Genomic DNA, 16,755 nt, shown 5'->3' with positions numbered 1-16,755 from the left:
CTTCAGTTTGGCAGGAGCTGGCTACAAATTATAGCAGTTATTGTGAGAAGGGGATCCTGCCCTCACCCTCTCTCAATAAACCTCCACTTCCAAGGCTTAGTGATGGGAGGGAACACAGAAGAAGAAAAAGAACTGAATCCTAGAATCATAGGGCCATCGAGTCCAACCCCCTGCCAAGCAGGAAACACCATCAGAGCATTCCTGACATATGGTTGTCAAGCCTCTGCTTAAAGACCTCCAAAGAAGGAGACTCCACCACACTCCTTGGCAGCAAATTCCACTGTCAAACAGCTCTTACTGTCAGGAAGTTCTTCCTAATGTTTAGGTGGAATCTTCTTTCTTGTAGTTTGGATCCATTGCTCCGTGTCCGCTTCTCTGGAGCAGCAGAAAACAACCTTTCTCCCTCCTCTATGTGACATCCTTTTATATATTTGAACATGGCTATCATATCACCCCTTAACCTCCTCTTCTCCAGGCTAAACATGCCCAGCTCCCTTAGCCGTTCCTCATAAGGCATCGTTTCCAGGCCTTTGACCATTTTGGTTGCCCTCTCTGGACACGTTCCAGTTTGTCAGTGTCCTTCTTGAACTGTGGTGCCCAGAACTGGACACAGTACTCCAGGTGAGGTCTGACCAGAGCAGAATACAGTGGCACTATTACTTCCCTTGATCTAGATGCTATACTCCTATTGATGCAGCCCAGAATTGCATTGGCTTTTTTAGCTGCCACGTCACACTGTTGGCTCATGTCAAGTTTGTGGTCAACCAAGACTCCTAGATCCTTTTCACATGTACTGCTCTCAAGCCAGGTGTCACCCAACTTGTATTTGTGCCTCTCATTTTTTTTGCCCAAGTGCAATACTTTACATTTCTCCCTGTTAAAATTCATCTTGTTTGTTTTGGCCCAGTTCTCCAATCTGTCAAGGTCGTTTTGAAGTGTGATCCTGTCCTCTGGGGTGTTAGCCACCCCTCCCAGCTTGGTGTCATCTGCAAATTTGATCAGGATGCCCTTGAGTTCATCATCCAAGTCATTGATAAAGATGTTGAATAAGACCGGGCCCAAGACTGAACCCTGTGGCACCCCACTAGTCACTCTTCTCCAGGATGAAGAGGAACCATTCATGAGCACCCTTTGGGTTCGGTCAGTCAGCCAGTTACAAATCCACTGAGTAGTAGCATAGTCAAGACCGCATTTTACCAGCTTCTTTACAAGAATATCATGGGGCACCTTGTCAAATGCCTTGCTGAAATCAAGGTAGGCTACATCCACTGCGTCCCCTTCATCTACCAGGGTTGTAATTCTGTCAAAAAACGAGATCAGGTTAGTCTGACATGACTTATTTTTCAGAAATCCATGCTGACTATTGGTGATCACAGCATTCCTTTCTAGGTGCTCACAGACTGTTTGCTTAATGATCTGCTCCAGAATCTTCCCTGGTATTGATGTCAGACTGACTGGGCGGGCTCAAGAGGAGGAGAGGGTTGTGAGTGTGCATGTGTACCTGGTGCAAGGGGTAGGGCTGCAGAAGTAAGCTGAGCACGTGAAGAGCAGCAACAGGAGCCGAACCCTGCTGCCTCTACCACCTTCAGCAACTCCTGGTTGGCCTTTTGTTCTTCTCAAGTGAGTCAAAGACAACAAGGACAAAAATTGACTGAGGGAGACTGGAATGTTGAGAGACAGGAGTGGAGAGTGTCTGGACTGGTCTCAGGTTTGGGCCCTCAAATCTCAAGGTCAGAATCTGGGATGCTGCTGACCTGGGGACCAACTCTTTACAAAGGGAACTCAATGACATCAAAATAGCATCTAGAGTTTTGTGGATTGCACAACACACTAAGGAAGATAATGACACCAAAAAATTCAATTGCACATTTATTCACGATCCAATTAAAAACAATTTCACAATATTGATTAACTTGATCCAGTGATAACAGCTTTTCAGAGCCTGATTGTCATTTAGCAAGAGTCTTTAGATACAACATTTAGTAACTACTTCACAACTTCAGTAAATTCTTAATATGATGGATGGGCTTACAATCATAAGTTTGTAACACAACACAAATATATGCTCTGATCTATTCTTGAGGCTAAAACAAGAATATGCAGCAATGAATATTTCATGAGAAATATTTCTATGCATTGTTACCAACAAAAGCATGACGAAGGAAATCTATAGCACAAAATGTTTATATATTACTCCTTACCAAACACACACAAACCTTCACCTTGCACATATGCACGGTAACTAGTTTATAAGAAAATAAATAACTATTACCAATAATTGGCTATCTTGTAGCAGCAAGAATCGTACATACAAAAGTGACCAAACAAAATAGCTTTGGAAGCCACAAGAGCAGTAGAGCTTTAAGCTAAAAGCAAGGGTGGTGTTTCACTCTAGACTCTAGCCTGGTCAATCGTAAAGAAGCAATCAATGCGCTCAGAGTGACCCACCTACACTGACTGTGTGCTGTTCCCTTGCCTCTTGGCACCCCCTAGGTAATCCAACCACCCCAAGCGAACCACTGATCTAAGATCTTCTAGACAAGAGCATCAGCTGGGGTGGGGTTCTAGCGCTGGATCTACATTGATCATCTAAACATTATTTAAAATAACATTCTATAACATTTAATGGCAGTTTCTCTTTGCTGATGGCTTGCTGCTCTGCAGCACCCTCTGGTGTTACATTTCAATAATACTTTTTAAAGTTGTAAATGACAAGTGTAGATCCGCCGCTAGGTCTGTGGCATCAGCCCTCTGCTCACCTAATGAGAACTTGTGTGTTTCAATGCTGTTAAAGACACCTGTTGGTAGGAGACAGCTGTGTTTTGAAAAAAGAAGATTGGGTTCTTAATTTTTTTGGAGTGTGGTGGCCAGTGTTGCAGCACTACAGAAGTGGTGGTGAGATCAATCGACATATCTGTGGTTTCCATTCCAGCACCTAAAGAAATAAAGAAAATTATGCACCTGATAAAGAGTTACATCTTTATGAGTTTGTTTTCCAGATTAGTTTGTATTTTACTAATTCTGTTAACAGATCTCTGAGAAGAGATGCCCTGGATATGATTAAACTTGTGCACATGGTAAGATGGGACTCACCAAATTATATTATTTCATACTAACTGCAATTACTTTGGGGTTTTTTGGAACAGGAATAATATCTGGCGCATACTTGGAATATCATGGTCTTATACCAATCAATTTCTGCTTCATGAGTGATAATGAATCATGTTTTGTTTGAACAGTTACTCATTTTCATACATTTAAAATGCCAGATTAGTGTTGCTAATTTGACTCATTAATTTGAAAAAGTAGCAAATTTCAACTGCAAATTTCTACCTGAGCTATTTATGAAGTGAATTTCACAGTGCCCAGAATTCTGTGATCTTTTGCAATGCCTTGCACTGGCTGGCTCTGAAATACTGGATTTCCCCCCTAATGTTCAAATCTTATTGTATTTTGTGTTCCATTCACAAAAATGTTCGTTCTACAACTGACTCTTTAAAATCATGGAACTAACTCTTTATAGATATATATATTGCATATTAAATATAATATTTAAAGTATGTTATGTATGCTACTGTGGTTTCAAAATTTTGTCAGTTCTTTGTCAGTAAACCACTTGAACTGACTGCAAATCCTAGAGCTTGCAACAGGTCTCCCTGTACTGAACATGATTTGAACATCATCATCATCATTAATTGATTACCTGCCCTTCACTCTATGGTCCTAGGGCAGGTTGCAGCATAACAATACAACATTCAAAACTATTTAAAACAACATGAGACAGTTGGGGACACCACCAGCAACCATTTCCTCAGGTTGAAGCAGAGGGCAGAGCCACTTCACCAGCTCAGCTGAAGGACCCTCTCCTCCTCTCTCTGAACTGTCTCCATCCCAGCTAGACTTTTTCTTTAAAAAAAAAGGTATTTTAGAACTAGTACCCCAAGTGTTGCTTTCCCTCCCTTCCTCTTCCTCTTCCCCAACCGCTTTTCCTTTTATGCTGTACCTTTTAGGCTGCAAGTCTGAGGGCAGGAGTTGTCTTATTACTGATCTTTGCAAACTATCCTGAGGGGTCTTCTTTTGCCTGAAGAGTAAGGTAAAAATGCTTCAAACAAATATATAAGCATAAAACAACAGCCATTCTCGTTCCTGCAAACCAGACAGATGGAAGTAAAAAAAAAAGGGGGCGGAAGCAAATAAGATTTCTTTCTCTGAAACTACTTTAATCTTATTTAGGAAAGGATGACAGTTAGCAAAAGTGATGAGCCACAGAGTAAGGTCTAACTTTCTGCAAGGGTTAACAGAAAACCATTGATCTATCCACAAACTTGTGCCTTCATCCAGCAAGGGAGCATATGTGCGCAAAGATAGTATGTGCAGAAGCACCACCTAGAGGTTGGTATAGGGCACACTAGTGTACCAAATACACAGCCCCTGGGGCTTCCATTTTTCTTTTTCAAAGTAAGTCTCTAGTCTACTAGAATGAAAGTTATAAAGCAAAATGTTTAGGTGCCCTTCTAAACGATTTCTGTGAAATGAGCCTGCCTGGTAGTGTTTTCAGCTGATGAGTAAAGTCAAGAGTTGTTACTGATGAGTGAGTTGTTTGGGCCCCTAAAGAGCTGCTCTTTAGTTCTCCGCTTTCATCCACTTTTCCTGCCCTGGTCTCATTTCTTTCCCCAGTCCTTTGCTCTCTCTCTCTTCTCTGCCCTTCTTTTTTCCTAGAAAAACAGGATGCATCTTTTCTGCAGTGGATTCAGATACAGTACACCTTAGAAGATATTTCCTGCAAATACTATTACACACAATGAGTGCAAGTGAAGGTCAAAGAACCGCTCTTCCCTGAAATGGCAAAAGCAAAATGTGAAAACTTTGTCCAGAAAAAGGGCATAGGCTTATCTCCAACTATGCAGGAGCTGAAGTCCAGTCACTCTTAAAAATTCACTATATAGTTAACAAACAATAGAATGGTAAACATGTCTACTCAGCAATAAGTCTCCGTGATCAATGGGACTTACTTTGATGTATGTACAGGGCATGGTTTAGGGTTGGCACTGGGAGAAAGCAGGGTTCTTGTACCTTTAACAGCTGTGTGGCAAGCAGCAATTCAACAGGTTAAGCACTTTCAAGCATGGAAATGCAATTATGGGGAAAGTTCCAAATGCTCACATTTTTGTTGTTTATCATACACTTGTAGTGACTGGTTTATTTTGGGGCCTTCCAGTAGGCACACAAAACAGGGCACAAACTTGTATATGACATGTACCCCGTTTCATGAGCTAGTTGGATGATCCAAACTATCTACAGTGTAGCAGGCACAGAATATCCTGATGGCAACTCCTGTGAATTTCAGGCTTGATGAAGAACCATGCATGTAAACAGGGGTGTCATCCATGGTTTCTTCTCCCCTATACATTAAGAAATAGAGGCTTCTTCCAGAATCAGAAATCACACTTACCAGCTGTTAAGGGAAAAGGATGAAGTGATAGATTCAGTTTCCCTGCACCCCTTCCAGATACAAACAACCAATCTCTTCTACAGCATTGTGAAGATGCCTCCATGCAGCCTAGATTACTGAACACACACCTTGTTGGTTCGAAGACCAGGTTTATCCTGAATTATGGGCATTCCATCATAACGTCGACCATCAGTCAAATTCACCCTCTTGGTTCCTACTGAAATAAGTTGCCTGTTCACCAAAGATCTGTTTAGCATCTTGCCATTTAAGCACAGGCCAAAATTTGATAACTTGACAAAATTTGACAAACTGGATTTCCTCTCCAAAGGAAAAATGTTCCATCTCCAAAGTATAGAAAGAACATGTTCCCAGGCCTCAACAAGGGAGGGTCTGCTGAAGGTCCCAATGTTTAAGAGGAAAAGATGCATGTAGGACCTTCTCATACCCACAAGTGTCCCACTTTAAGCAGGACATCCCAGATCACAGAAGTCAATTCTGGCTTCTGTTTGGATCCCGGAATGTCCTCTTTTTTTGGTCCAACACGCTGATGCAAGTACTCACACCAGAGCGCCAAACCTAAAGACACTCTGGCGTCAGTCAGCAGGTTCGTGCCAGAGTGCTGGGCCAGAAGATGCTCTGGCATGATCCTGCTGATGATCCCCAGAGCACTGGACCAGAAGGTGTGCCTCTCCTGACTTCCCTATTTTGGGGACAAAAATGTTGGAGTGTATGCCTTCATCTCTCACAATCTCTCTCCTCCTGATGACCAAAATGTAAGCTGGATCCAAACCAGAGCTTTTTGCTTTTCAGGAGGGGTGAAACTATCCTTCTTTGGTCCAAAATGCACCAGTGCTGCTTTTTGTGTGCATGCATTCCTGTGCGCAGATAATAGCCCAGGAAATACTTTCAAAACATGCACCGGTGTCAGGTGGCAACTGAGGCACCACAAGCTGCGGTGAGGCAGTTGCCTCAGGTGGCACGCTGGGGGTCGCTAGGAGGGGCGGCAGATCTGGGCCCTGAGGAGCACACTGCTTGCAGCCTCCTGCACTTGTTATCCTCATCACCACTATCCACCCACCTCCACTGCCTGTTGCTCTGTGGCGTCTTTTCTCCCCCTCCCCCTTCACTGTACAGGGGCTTCCCCCATGCCACCTCCAGGCACTTCATTTTCTGTTTAGCCTAAGGTGGCAAAACATCTGTAGCTGGGCCTGCAAGCGAGGCACTAAGGAAATACATTCTACATCAATTTACTGACTGGGACCTTCAAACCTGTGATTGAAAATGAAGCCTCAGTCCTAATGGTAGCTTCTGTGCCACAATCAGAAGTGCTTTGTGAGAATGATCCCTTCTACCAGGCATGGCCAAACTTGGCCCTCCAGGTGTTTTGGGACTACAACTCCCATCATCCCTAGCTAACAGGACCAGTGGTCAGGGATGATGGGAACTGTAGTCCCAAAACATCTGGAGGGCCAAGTTTGGCCATGCCTGCCTTCTACTAAAATCACCACATCTTTCCTGGAGAGCTGCACCCTAAAGCTGTGACTGATTTGTGCAAGAGTGCATTGACTAAGTTCAGGCCAAAAACCAATAATGCCTCTGTTTCTCAAATGCCTGAACAGTCCATGCATCTGTGTATGGAGCTGCTGATATCCCAGAGTTGTACTGGCTGGCTAGCTCCATACACAATGCTGTGGGAGCCCTCTGAACCCATTCATTCTCCCAGAGCAGCCTTCATCAGCCTGGTGCCCCCAAAGTAGTTTTGCAGCACAGCTCCCTTCAGCCCCAGGCAACACGCTGATAGGAGTTGTAGCCCAAAATATCTGGGGGGCACCAGGCTGATCCAGAGATGCATCTACCCATTATTATTGGCTGGACATTGGATATCTCTGTCCATACCAAATTCCTGTGGGATGCACCTCTTGTTTGCTGAAATGGTACCTTGCTTGCAGGAGCAATTCTCACTGCAGGTGTGCCTGAAAGGGGCCATTATTAACTGCAGGGTGTGATTTCCAGTGGCCCTCTTCCTCCAGCGCATACGCAGCAGGGACTTGAACTCCGAGCGGAAGTTCTCATTCAGCCAGCAGTAGATGAAAGGGTTGTAGCAGGTGCTGCTCATGGCGAACCAATGGAAAGCGAAGTAAAGGATGTTGTTGCTCTGGATGGCCTTGCTAGACATGAGGACTAAGTAGCAATTTAACGGGAACCAGCAGACAGCGAAGACCAGCACGACCACCATCAGCATCTTCAGAGTCATCTTCTTCTTCCTCTGGTGGGCATAGTACTGCTCCATGGTCACATCACCAATGGCGTTCCGCATCCAGATTTTCTTGGCAACCACTGTGTAAGCGATGGAGATTACCGACAGGGGCAGGAGATACAGGAGAAAGAAGGTGGTCAAATCCAGGTACTTCCAATAAAGATCTTTTGGAGGGGGGAAGCTTGGGAGGCAGACCACACGAATCGTTCTGTTTCTGGAATACAGAAGAAGAACAAATTCCTCCCTGAAGAGTAGACAATACTGATGGGAGTTGTAGCCCAAATCAACAGGAGGCCACCAGACTGGTGTAGACTAGGCAAGCTAGGCCCATGTTCACACCATCCATTTTTAGTGCTATGATACTACTACAACCATTCATGGCTTTCCCCAGAGAATTTTGGGAGCTGCAGTTTGTTAACAGAGGTATTATGAGGTTTCAGGCAAAAGGTGAGAAACAGGTTTCCATCTTGCATGGGATAAGTTGGGCTAGACAGACAAAACAGCCCTCTCATCCCAAACCTGTTGGAGTTGCAGGGGGACGGGGACGGACTGTGTGATAAAATCTAGCATCATATAACCACCATGCTTAACCCTAATTAATGCATGAAGGGGTTAAGACCATAAAGGAAGCTGTGCTGCCAGGCTTTACTAGGTCACATCTCCTCACCTTGGGAGGAAGGGTTACCAAACTCTCTGTTCTCTTCTCTTCCACTATGAGAACCCTACCAGTAAGGTGGTCTAATTTGGATATTCCAAGCCTAGATTGCATTGCTTACGCAAGCCATTTTTGTGTTTTATACAAATAGTTATTGATAAATATTTGCCAATTTTGAAGTAAATCGTACTGCTGGTCTTTTCTTGCTGCTGGTGGAATATGGCATTTTGAAGAGTTTGTAAGGAAGCCATTTTTAACTTACCAAATGTGTGGTCTCTTTCTAAGCTAAGGGGAAGTGGAGAACTTTGGAAGCAACTTAGAAGGGTTTTTTTTTAAAGGTCTATCAGCCTTTGTATGGAGGGAGGGAAGCAGTTCTGGGGAACACCAAGGCCACCTTCACAACATAACATTTAAAACAGTCATGGCTTCCGCCGGAGAATCCCGGGAGCTGTAATTTTGTTTTGTTTTGTTTTGTTTTAGGGCACTGTGTATTGTTAGGAAACCCTCTATTCCCTTCACAGAGCTACAGTACCAGAGTTCCCTGTGAAGAAGGATCGGCTGTTAAACCACTCTGAGAACTGCAATTCTGTGAGGGGAACAGGGGTCTCATCACAACTCTCAGCACCCTTAAACAAACTCCAAGTCCCATAAATCTTTAGGGAAAGCCATGACTGTTTAAGTGGTATCATAGTGCTTTAAAGGTATGGTTTGAATGTTTCCCAAGTAGAGCATGGACACCTAAAGAAGCAGCTAAAAGACAGCAGCAGCATTGTCAGAGCTGAACCCTTCAAATAAATTTCCTCTGCAGTACCTTCCCATCTCTCCAGGCATCATTTGTAATATTTGCAGCGACAAATAATGCAGCGGGTGCCCCTTTTAATGATGTGTCTTTTTTATTCCTCTTACCCCATAGAAAGCCACATCAGCTTCTGGTAGATGGCATGGGGCAGGGAGAAACAGCTTGCCATTAACCAGATGACAGCAATGCAGATCCTTCCTTTCACGATGGACATTCGAGGCCTCAGTGGATGCACGATGACCTAAGGAAGTCACAGAATGAATAAGGTTGTAAATCCTCATACAGTGGTACCTCGGGTTACATACGCTTCAGGTTACATACGCTTCAGGTTACAGACTCCACTAACCCAGAAATTGTACCTCGGGTTAAGAACTTTGCTTCAGGATGAGAACAGAAATCGTGCTCCGGCAGCGCGGCAGCAGCAGGAGGCCCCATTAGCTAAAGTGGTGCTTCAGGTTAAGGACAGTTTCAGGTTAAGAACGGACCTCCAGAACAAATTAAGTACTTAACCTGAGGTACCACTGTACAGGCCTTGACTCACAAACATATTCCTATGTCTTATGGAGATCAATAGGACTCAACCTCATGTAATAAAGTGGGCTGAGTCAAAACAGAGGCGAAAAGAGGCTTTGTTTGTTTTTGCAAAAGGTCTTGCAAGCTGCTGAAAATGGTCTCTTGCAACTGAGGTTGGCGGTGGCAGGGTTATTGCAGATATGGGCACAAGTGCTTCTCCCTTTCAGGGCGCGAGTGATGTTTACTTGCTCCCACTTTGAATTTGCTTAGTATATTATTTCATGAACATAAGGACAAATGAAGAGCCTACTAGATCAGGGCCGTGGCTCATCTGTACCAGTATCCGGTTATCTTACTGGCCACCCAGATACCTGTGGGAAACCCACAAGCAGGATTTGAGCACAGGAACAGCTCTCTGTTCCAGCTCTATCAAGTAGTATTCAGAAGCGTTGCTGCCTCTGACGCTGGAGCCAGGGCATAGCCATTATAGCCAGTAGTTATTCCATGAATTTGTCTAATCCTCTTTTTAAGCAATCAAGGTTGGTAGCCATTATTGGTCAAATCTGAGGCCCATTTAAAAAACAACATTAGCCCATTCCAGTGTTATGTTTGAATGACATTCTCGGGAAACACCAGAAAAACTGGCTGTCAGTTGATATGTGAAAATGCCTTTATACACTTGTCTTGGAATGCCAGCACAGGCTGACATAGACTGTTCCAGTGTCCCACCCACCTGCCCAAGCAATGTTCAGTGTTCCCTCTTACCTGCCATTAGCAGGCCATTCTGTTTCTCCCAGCTTTTAAAGTGCATTATTAATTCTGATTGTGGAATCTGCATTCTCTTGGTGCAGATTTCGTATTCTCTTTGTAAAGTATTGGGATTTAAAAAAACGATACTCTACCTGATGGCGGTCCAGAGCAATAGCTGTCAGAGTCAGCACAGAAACATGGACAGAGCAATATTGAACGAACCGGCTCACGTGGCACATCTGCTTTCCAAAAACCCAGGTTCTGCTAACAAATCGGACCTAGAAAAGTATAGCAGGCAGTTTTTAAATCATCCCAAATGTGGGTTAAAGTGAAGGGGTTCCCCCCTCCCCCAAACAGGAGCTTAATATCATAAAGGATCATTCAGATATCGTAAATGGGTTGCTGGCAAAATGTTTTTTCACATTATCAGAATCTTACTAGAAAGGGCAAACCTGGATTATTATTATTATTATTTTGGAGGGGGGTAATAGAGACACCATGTGGGTGTACAAAATATTTGCATGTCTGCAGACACATCCCACAGTAGACACCCATGTGGAAGCACTCCTAGTTGTTTACTTGTTTGTATGTTTGTTTTATTGCATTTATATCTCACCTTTTCCTCCAGTGAGCTCCAGGGGCTTTCAGAGGCCTCCTCCTCATTTAATCTCCAAAGCAACCCCATGTGATAGGTTAGGCTGATAGGCAGTGTGACTAGCCCCCAAGGTTACCCAGTGAAAGCTTCATGGCTGAGTGGAGATTTGAACCCATGTCTTAGCCCCAAACTCTAGCCACTTCGTCAGACCAAGGAACACAGGATTCATAGTTCCTCTTCAGTGTATCCTTACAAGAGCATTGTATAGTGGGATAGATTGGCAGACAGGTGAACCTGTCATACAACCCCCCATCAACACACACACACCAGGTGCAAATTTGAAAACAAGTTACCAAAGCTTCCCTTTTAGGGTACAATTCCCATTGAACTGCATGAATTGTTGTAAACAAGGGCAGAAGACTTTCACCACACCAACCAAGGCCAGCCCAAGACTTCTGGGCACCTCAAATGAAGTACAAAACAGCACCCTGCTTACTGCCATGGAAGAAGGGATAAGTGAAGATCTACATCAGGAACAAGAGGGGAATAAAGATCAGCATCGGGATCTGCTGCCCCTGGGGATTCTGCCACCTGAGACACTCACCTCACTTTGACTCATGGGTGGACTGGCCCTGAGGCCAATTGTAAAAGTGTCTGTGAGAAAATGGGGCCACAATCCATTTGGGATGGTACAAGAGATTTTCCCAGTGGATTGTACACTGTGTTTCCAAAACATTTCCCAGACTAACATTACTTTGGGGGACGGGGACAACAACCAGTTTCTTCTGTTCGGTCAGGAGCTGTTTCAGGAGCTGTCAGAGAAGAGTCATCTATCTGCATACCTCCCCAAGCCCAGTATCAAGCTAAAGTACTTTAAATAAGGAGAGTGGGTGGTGGTGAATATGTGATTTAGGGTTAGATCTGCAGTTGATATCAGACATGTGCCTTCACTGTACTCTCTTCGGTGCCTGCTGAAGACATTCTTATTTAGACAAGCTTATCCAGATGATTAGAAAGTTTTAATTTGTTTTAATTTATTCTGTAGTGGTTTAAATTTTTTATATATTTTAAATTATGGATGAAGTTAGACCATCGGTCCATCTGCCTCAGTACTGTATACATAGACCAGCAGCGGCTTTCCAGGTTTCCAGAGATAGTCTCTCCTACCCTTACCTGGCCATGCTGGGGATGGAACTTGGGACCGTCTGCTTGCAAGGAAGATGCTTTACCTGGAGCAACAGTCCTTCAATCTCTCCCACCTAACCTACCTCACAGGTCTGTTGTGAGGATTATTTTTAAAAAGAAAAAGGGGGGGGGGACTTATGTATGTTACCCTCTGCTCTTTGGAGGAAGTGTGGGATAAATATATCATTACTGAAAACTGATTGAAAGAACTGAGCACCATTTTTGTTGCACTGAGAAGGGACAGGAAGTTTCTTCATTTTCTAGAGATGTGAATGGTATACGTTCTCCTTTGCCCCAATACTGGGGGGAGTTTTAACTTTGTGCACAAATGGTGGTGGTCCAGTAGAGAACAGAGCAAGTCTCTGCTGGATCAGGAACAAAAACTCCAAATGCTTATTACCAGAAGCAGCCAGTGCTGGTGTAGCGGTTTGAGTGCTGCACTAAGACCTGGGAGACCAGGGTTCGAATCCCCACTCTGCCATGAAGCTCACTAGATGTGACCTTGAGCTAGTCACTTTCTTTTGGTTTAGCCTACCTCACAGGGTTGTTCCAAAGATAGCATGGAAAGGAATGACGGCATTTATGCTACCTTGAGCTCCTTGGGAGGAAAGTTGGGAGAGAAATGTAAATAAATAAATAAATAAATAAATAAATAAATAAATAATAAATGTACACCTTCCCTCTTATTCCCCTGTGAAATCATACTCTCTCACAGTTGGAGGCTGTACATGACTATACACGGCATTCCAAAATAATAGCATTTGCAGAAGTTTAAAAGGTTTAAAATACACAGAAGCTTAAGCACACCCTAGAAATGCACTTTGGTAATTTTAGACTCAGGACTTAATGGTCATATGATGGGTGGGTGGCTTTTTAAATGTGTGTAACTTCACTCACACCAAACATGTGGCAAGTCAGTCCAACTGCATCTGCTCTCCTCCCCCCCGCCCCCATTCTGCTGAGCATGACCCAGGGCTTCTGCCCCAAAGTCCTGCCCTGATGGCGCTATAAGCCAAGACATTCTGGCACACTGTGCTAGTGTGGAGAGGTCCTCTTGTGGGTCAGGAATTGGTTAAGTCACAGGAAGCAAAGAGCAGGAATAGATAACAGTTCTCTGAATGAAGAGAAGGAGAAATCAGAGTCCCCAATGATCCCCACAGAGTACTGTGTTCCGTTCTGGTCGCCTCACCTCTAAAAGGATATTGTAGAGTTGGAAAAGGGTTCAGAAAAAGAGCAACTAGAATGGAGAGTTAGGGACTTTTTCTTTTAGAGAGAAAGTGAGGAAGAGGCGACATGATAGAAGTTTATAAAACTACACATGGCATGGAGAAAGTGGAGAGAGGAACGATTTTCTCCCTCTCTCATCATAATGCTAAAACTCGTGGACACCCAACAAAGCTGAACATTGGCAGATTCAGGGCAGATAATTCACTCAGCACATAGTGAAACTGTGGAACTCTCTCCCACAGGAGGCAGTGATGGCCCCCAACATGGATATCTTTAGAAAAGGATTAGACAAATTCATGGAGAAGGACTGCCAATGGCTACTATCAGTGGCCATGCTCTGCCACCGCAGTCAGAGGCAGCAATGCTTCTGAATACCAGTTGCTGGAAACCACAAGAGGGAAGAGTTTTCTCTTGTGCTCAACTCCTGCTTGCACCTTTCCCGGGGAGGAAACTGATTGGCCACTGTGAGAACAGGATGTTAGACTAGATAGGCAAACTGTTCTTACGTTCTTATAGACAGACACACTGTGCCCAGCCAGCAGATAAAACTACAGCAGGAAGTTGAAAACCAGTACACACATACACAGCCTGCACACATTATAAGAAATTGAGAACCATAGCCAGAACTAGACAGCCAGTGTTGGTAAGGTTGTTAGCTTCCTGGGCTAGGACTTGGGAGACCTGGGCTAGGACTTTGGGGACCAGTCACTGTCTCTCAGCCTAACCTACCTCACAGGGTTGCTATGAGGATAAAATGGGAAGACGTCCGTCCACACATTGGGCTCCTTGGAGGAAAGGTAGGATATAAATATAGAAAGTAAATAAACTTAATAGGAGCCTGCTGGAGCTTAGTTCTCAAAAAGTGGCATAGTTGTGAAGGATGGGAGGTGCAAGGGTCCTGAGGGGGATTTTATTTTATTATTTTCTTTTTAAAATGTAGTTTGCTGTTCACTCCTTGTTGAATAACCCTACGGCCAGTGTTTCCCACACTTGGGTCTCCAGCTGTTTCTGGACTACAATTTCCATATTCCCTGCTAGCCAGGGATGATGGGAGTTGTAGTCCAAAAACAGCTGGAGACCCAAGTTTGAGAAACACTGGACTAGACAGTTCTCCTTTGGCTTCTGGGATTGGGGTAGGGTTTCTTAAAGAGGGGTATGAGCGAGCCCCCAAAGGCTTTCAAAGAAGGAAACTGACTCCTGGTTAGGATAGAGGTGTGCCTCCCCCCCCCCCGTCAGTCTATTCCTGCAAAAACAGCAAAGACAAACAAAATTTTATGCCTGTTCAGTACATTCATCAGCTTTAAGGTGCTGCAATACTTTCTGATAAACTTGCTTAACCTTGAGACTTAAATTGGAGCAATTGCACAGACAGATAAAAATTATTGATTAACTCTTATATGCTTCACATGGTATGCGGAGCTTTTTGCTGGAGGCTGGCACCAGCACAGAGATTTGGTGTGCAGTTTGGAGCAGCCACTTGGAAAGAGGAGGGAACTCTGCATATCATCAGGGGAGCTCTTGCCCCTGTTATTTTGTCTCCTGTCTTGGGACTGAGCCCTGTTTGGGAGCCAACACAATGCTAAATGCTGTGGGCTAATGATTCTAAGACCTGATGACCCAGCTGCTGCTAGCTTGTTCAGATTTAGATCTACAAAAGGAATTACTCTTCCCAAGGAGCAACATCATGGTGAGGGGGAAACCAGCCTGGTCTCATCCATCTGCTGGAGAAGATGCAGCTGGTGTTGCCCTTCCCTGCCAGACTGAATACTTATAAGAACTTTGCAACTCAGAGCTAGCCTCTGGATTGGAGGTTTTCCCCCCTCTTCCCTCCCAATCCCTTTTCCTTTTGTGCTATGCCCTTTATGATTCTAAGCCTGCAGCCAGGAGCTACATAACTTATTCTTGCTCACTGCAACTTGCTGGCTGGGTGAATAGGGGAGCGTTCCCTTCCAGTGACCATTTCTTACCAAAGTGAAGGGCGTGTTCAGGGTGGTGATCATGATGTCCGCCACGGCCAGGTTGGCGATGAAGAGGCTGGTGGCCGTGTGCATCTTCTTGTTCTTCACCACCACGTGGCAGACCAGCAGATTCCCGAAGAGCGAGATGCAGATGATGACCGAGTAGGCCATGATGAGCAGCGCTCTCACCCTGCTGCTCTGGGACGCCCCTTCGTAGCGCGCGCCGCTGTCGAAACCGTCTAGGTCGTCCACGTCCCAGTCGTCTAGGGAGAAGGAGCTCTCGTTGTCGAAGCCCTCGAAGTCTGAAAACAAGTCTTCGCTGCTGTTCTCGCTCTCGGCATCTTGGCTGCGGAAAAAGGGATTTGAGAGGAAGAGAGGCGGAGGCAGCCAGAAGGGCCGCTGCCGGCTCATAGTTGGTCAGAAGCCAAGGGTCTTGCAGCGCCCATTGGATTCGGATCTAAGCTTTCTTGCGAGGGGTCCGGAAAGTTGCGAGCCAGCTGTTGCCAGCTGCGTCCCGGCTGCGGCTACGGAGGCAGAGGGAGCCGCCGGGACGTTGGACAGCCTCTGCCTGCCTGCCTTATATCTGCTTTCTCTCTCCCCCCACCCGGTCGGAGATGGGCTGTTACCCCTGCTTAAAAGTACCCCCACCACGCTCTGCTCCTCCCTCTGTCCGCCACGCGCGCCCAGAGTCTTGCTGTACCTGGCCGCGCAACGAAGCCGTCAACAGTCAAGGAATGGGGACTAGGAGTGGGGGGGGGCTGACTGTCCCCTCCCTCCCTCCCATTTCCCTTCTGGAGGCGAGGCGGCGACGATTGCATTGAAAGAGGAGGAGGAGGAGGAGGAGGAGTCCTCGCTCGGCCAGAGAGAGAGAGACAGAGACTCATCCAGCTGAATGCTCCACGCGAGGAGCGAAGAAGAAAGTGGAATAAAGACCTGTTGAGTTGGAAGGATCGTCTGGCCCCAACCCCCTGCAATGCAGCTGTCCCATACGGGGGTCAAAACTGCAACGTCTTTGTTTTATTTCATTCTTATGTTCGCATAGCCGCCTTTTCTTCCGAGGAGCTCAAAGTGGCGGCGCCGTTCTCTTCCCATTTTATCCTCACGAGAGACCCAGTCCAAGTGGATCAGGCGGATAGTCACTCTAGCCCAGCATCCTGTCTCACAGGAGCAAACCAGGTGCCTGTGGGAAACCCTGGGCACCCCAGCAGCCCTCTCCCCTCCTGTGGTTTCCAGCAACTGGCATTCAGGAACATTGCTGTCTGCCACTATCAACACAACAACCCTCTGGTCTATGTCAGACTGAGAGTGGGTGACTGGCCCAAGATGAGGTTCATGGCCAGGCAGGGATTCGAACCATGGCCCTA

At 45.4% G+C, this 16,755-nt stretch overlaps 1 protein-coding gene across 7 annotated transcripts; it reads right to left on the bottom strand.

Moving 5' to 3' along the window:
- Nucleotides 1–1,852: 1,852 nt before the first annotated feature.
- On the bottom strand, nucleotides 1,853–16,224 carry LOC128406769 (G-protein coupled receptor 83-like). 7 transcript variants are annotated; one of them, XR_008328619.1, is made up of 8 exons: nucleotides 16,092–16,224; nucleotides 15,401–15,732; nucleotides 10,579–10,704; nucleotides 9,271–9,404; nucleotides 7,391–7,923; nucleotides 5,581–5,669; nucleotides 4,004–4,081; nucleotides 1,853–2,935 (listed from the first exon to the last, which is right to left on the bottom strand). XR_008328619.1 is itself a non-coding variant. In XM_053374443.1 (7 exons), the coding sequence occupies exons 1-6, from the start codon at nucleotides 16,207–16,209 to the stop codon at nucleotides 4,041–4,043; spliced, it is 1,326 nt and encodes a 441-aa protein (XP_053230418.1). In that variant the 5' UTR covers nucleotides 16,210–16,224; the 3' UTR covers nucleotides 1,853–2,935; nucleotides 4,004–4,040. The 7 variants fall into 7 exon arrangements, 5 of the variants coding, with proteins under 5 accessions (XP_053230418.1, XP_053230417.1, XP_053230419.1 ...); XR_008328620.1 differs by having other exon boundaries at nucleotides 5,581–5,666; XM_053374443.1 differs by lacking the exon at nucleotides 5,581–5,669 and having other exon boundaries at nucleotides 7,349–7,923.
- Between the last annotated feature and the right edge of the window lie 531 nt (nucleotides 16,225–16,755).

The sequence above is a fragment of the Podarcis raffonei genome, chromosome Z, assembly GCF_027172205.1.
Source record: "Podarcis raffonei isolate rPodRaf1 chromosome Z, rPodRaf1.pri, whole genome shotgun sequence".
In the NCBI taxonomy this organism is placed as follows: domain Eukaryota; kingdom Metazoa; phylum Chordata; class Lepidosauria; order Squamata; family Lacertidae; genus Podarcis; species Podarcis raffonei.
The sequence above is the reverse complement of the archived record's forward strand: the minus strand, read 5'-3'. Positions and strand labels throughout refer to the sequence as shown.

Bases quoted from the DNA above. Each gene is read 5' to 3' on its own strand.
- LOC128406769 (XM_053374442.1), bottom strand. From the start codon at position 16,209: ATGCAATCGTCGCCGCCTCGCCTCCAGAAGGGAAATGGGAGGGAGGGA. The intron at 10,705-15,400 runs GTAAGAAATGGT...ATACTTTTCTAG, and splicing joins TGAACACGCCCTTCACTTTG to GTCCGATTTGTTAGCAGAAC. The intron at 9,405-10,578 runs GTAGAGTATCGT...TGACTTCCTTAG, and splicing joins TTGCTCTGGACCGCCATCAG to GTCATCGTGCATCCACTGAG.